General features: G+C 44.2%; 1 protein-coding gene across 1 annotated transcript in view; it reads left to right on the forward strand.

The window, feature by feature from the left end:
- The window catches only part of LOC140512274 (uncharacterized), a 34,328-nt gene that overhangs the window by 22,749 nt on the left and 8,150 nt on the right, over window positions 1-3,429 (forward strand). Inside the window, exons 2-3 of the mRNA XM_072621489.1 lie at window positions 503-1,238; window positions 1,808-1,932. Coding sequence (XP_072477590.1) covers window positions 620-1,238; window positions 1,808-1,932 — 744 coding nt within the window. The 5' untranslated portion in view covers window positions 503-619. The remainder of the gene's footprint in view (window positions 1-502; window positions 1,239-1,807; window positions 1,933-3,429) is intronic.

The raw sequence follows: 3,429 nt of genomic DNA on the forward strand, positions 1-3,429 counted from the left end.
TGATGAAGATTGCATTGACATTCCTTCACAGTATACTAAGTAGAAGAGTCGAATTTTATAAGAAATATGTAAGAGGAAACCATACACAGAGAACGTGAGGCCATCCACAAATGAGGGATGCACATATAAGAAATAACTGTGACTAAGACACACAGAAAGGGAGAAGTCATGCTTTTGATAGAACAAGCTTACAATATCTTTTACCGCTGTGATTGCATGAGTCTAGGTTAGGCCTGAGCCTTGCCAATGACTAATATGATCTTCCATCACACAATCTCATCTAGGTTTCCTTTAAGACTGGAACCAGAAAGGATCTCTCAAATCCTTCTTAGTTATCCATCGAGTAAGCCTGGGTCACCCTTATTCAACACTACAGGGGAGGTAGCAAGGGCTCCATCCTTTGGACAATTAGCCTATGAGACAAATCACTCTGTCTGCATTCACTGCATGTCAGACTTTTTCCTTCTTCTGATTTTTGTTTATCTAATCTGTATCCTTTTAGAAGAACAAAATGTAGAAAGTCCAACAGCAGCACCAAACGACTCCCAGCAAGATGATCCAGATTCTGGCAATCAAGAAGGTGGTGATGAAAAACCTGTAACTCAAGGTCCTCCTGAAGATGACGAATCAGGAGATGCAGCTCCAGGTGGCCCACAAGGAGGTCCTCAAGGTGGTCAGCAAGGAGGCCCACAAGGTGGCCAGCAGGGAGGACCTCAAGGTGGCCAGCAGGGAGGCCGTCAAGGTGGTCCTCAGGGAGGTCCTCCAGGTGGACAGCAGGGAGGACCTCAAGGTGGCCAGCAAGGAGGCCCACAAGGTGGCCAGCAGGGAGGCCGTCAAGGTGGTCCTCAGGGAGGTCCTTCTGGTGGCCAGCAGGGAGGACCTCGAGGTGGCCAGCAGGGAGGCCGTCAAGGTGGCCAGCAGGGAAGACCTCAAGGTGGCCAGCATGGAGGACCTCAAGGTGGCCAGCAGAGAGGCCGTCAAGGTGGTCCTCAGGGAGGTCCTTCTGGTGGTCAGCAGGGAGGACCTCAAGGTGGCCAGCAGGGAGGCCGTCAAGGTGCCCAGCAGGGAAGACCTCAAGGTGGCCAGCATGGAGGCCGTCAAGGTGGTCCTCAGGGAGGTCCTCCAGGTGGCCAGCAGGGAGGCCGTCAAGGTGGTCCTCAGGGAGGTCCTCCAGGTGGACAGCAGGGAGGCCCTCAAGGTGGCCAGTAAGGAAGTCATCACCTCTCCCCACCACCAAGGTACTTCATTTTTCTTCTCAGTGAAGGATTGTCCATGTTTGAATATGTAGCGACTGTCAACTGACATTTTGTCAGTCCCAGAATACCTTTTCACCTCTTTCCTATTTTCTATTAGTTTGATTCTGCTTCGCTCTTCTGCAGACTATGTGCTCCATTTTGCTTCTTTATGTCTCCTTGTCCCGGATTGGCACATGGGGACAGCGATAGAGACGGTGCAGGGGAAACATAGATCGGCAGCATTGGGGAGGGAACAAGAAAGAGACACGTCAAAAGCAAGAGAGAGATCAAAAGTGAGAGAGAGAAAGAGAAATAGAGAGAAAGAGAGAGAGAGAGAGAGAGAGAGAGAGAGAGAGAGAGAGAGAATTCGAGAGATCAAAAAATCACTTATTCTTTCCTGCTTTCTTTGTGCTACTCATAGCTGTCCCTGTCCAGTGTCTCTCTCTAAATATTCTTTTGTTTTCTTTTCAAAATTGCAGTAATGTATGACTTTGTCATTGCCATTGCCTGTAGGCCAGGGAGCCAGTCAAGCACTTTTCATCTCCTAAAAGCTTCTCCCTTTCTTATTTCAGTGCCTGAAAAGGAAGATGTATGTTTGAGAGGCATCCTTCAATCCTCATGTGGACCCGGATATTGGAAGAGTACATACCTCTTTATCTTCTCCTTCCCTTTCTTTACAATACCAATAAATACACAAGTAGTTAAAAATTGACTCCTGCTTCTCTTTATCGTATTCTATGTCACTCATCTTTCAGTATACTGGTTTCTAGACACAGTGACAGAAGTATGGCTACTTGGTGCTTGACTGATTCCATATTATTCGATTGATGTACAGCCCTGACCTGGAATTTGTGGCACAGTTTTGAGTCCCCAAAGTTAGCCATGCTTCAAAACGGATGGGACCCATCCACATAACAAATAGTTTTCAGCCCCTTTCAAATTCATACTACTTGAAGGATTTGAAGAACAGAATGTACCTGAAACTTTTGTATCATCTTCAATCATTTCCTTTAAATCGTTTCTGATTTTTTCCCTCTTTTCCTATTTTTGTGAATAGAGCTAAAAATCTAAGAGAAAATCTGATGATCCCATCAATCACTCTCAGTCAGTCAATGTGCATGTATTAAGTGCCTACTGTCTGCCAAACACTATGGTAAGCACTTGGATACAGAGAAAGGCAGAAAACAAAGAGAAAAACTAAACTGAAACAAAATAAAGCAAAATGCTCTCAATGAGCTCATAATCTAATGGTGGAGACAGTATTCAAATAACTATATATGTCAAAAGAATTTTAAAATGCAGTCCAGGCTCCTTAAGGTTCTAATCTGGGAATAGACAAAGTTGAGCAGAGTAAGATAGAGACAGGTGCATCAGGAATGAAATAATTGTTTAATTAATTTCAGAGTGAGTAAGACAAGTTGGCCTATGAAATTCTCCCTCAGGACAAAGGTTTCTGTTACTGTGCAAAGACAGGGCTATATACCAAAAAAACCCACAAGAAGGTAGATCACAATGCAATTCTTCTTAGGTCCTGAAACACTTTGCCTGTTAGGCTCCCACATGCATGCATTTTAGGGACTATGCAGGTGGCCTAGAGTTCTGTGTGCGCAGTTCTTAAGTTGATTGTCTCAAGTCTTAAGCATGGTTGAGCCTTCTGATTATTTAGTGGGGTACAAAGAACAGAGTTAGCATGATGGGAACCGTAGTGCAGCAGCCTCTGTTTTTGTCCTGTTGGCAGCTCAAAACTCAGCAATTTGTGAATTGTTAGAATGTCAGGAGTTTTGGTGTATCTGTTTCTGGTGTAGCGTGTTGGCTGTAGCTATGGCTTCCAAGAGAAAATCTCCTGGGAAATATGGAAGTTCCAATCAATCTTGACAGTATCATCATTAAAACACACCATGTAAATTAACGTGAAAATCATAAATATATAACAATCCCTCCTTTTTATCAAAGGCTGTGAAGGCTCTGCATAATGAGGAGGAACATCCACCTGAAATACGATTTTGATTGGATGTGAATCAAGAGTGATTAATTGAGATACATGAAGAATGCCAAGAATGCCAAATAAGAAAGAGAGACAACAGAGTAACAAGAGTATAGAGGAGAATGCTGTCAAGGTTTCTAGGCAACAGTTGAGAGGGAGACCTGCTTTAGAATGTTGTGGTATCTATTCCATAAACCTTTTGCGGGCACA

This window comes from Notamacropus eugenii, chromosome 6 (assembly GCF_028372415.1).
Source record: "Notamacropus eugenii isolate mMacEug1 chromosome 6, mMacEug1.pri_v2, whole genome shotgun sequence".
Taxonomy (NCBI): Eukaryota; Metazoa; Chordata; class Mammalia; order Diprotodontia; family Macropodidae; genus Notamacropus; species Notamacropus eugenii.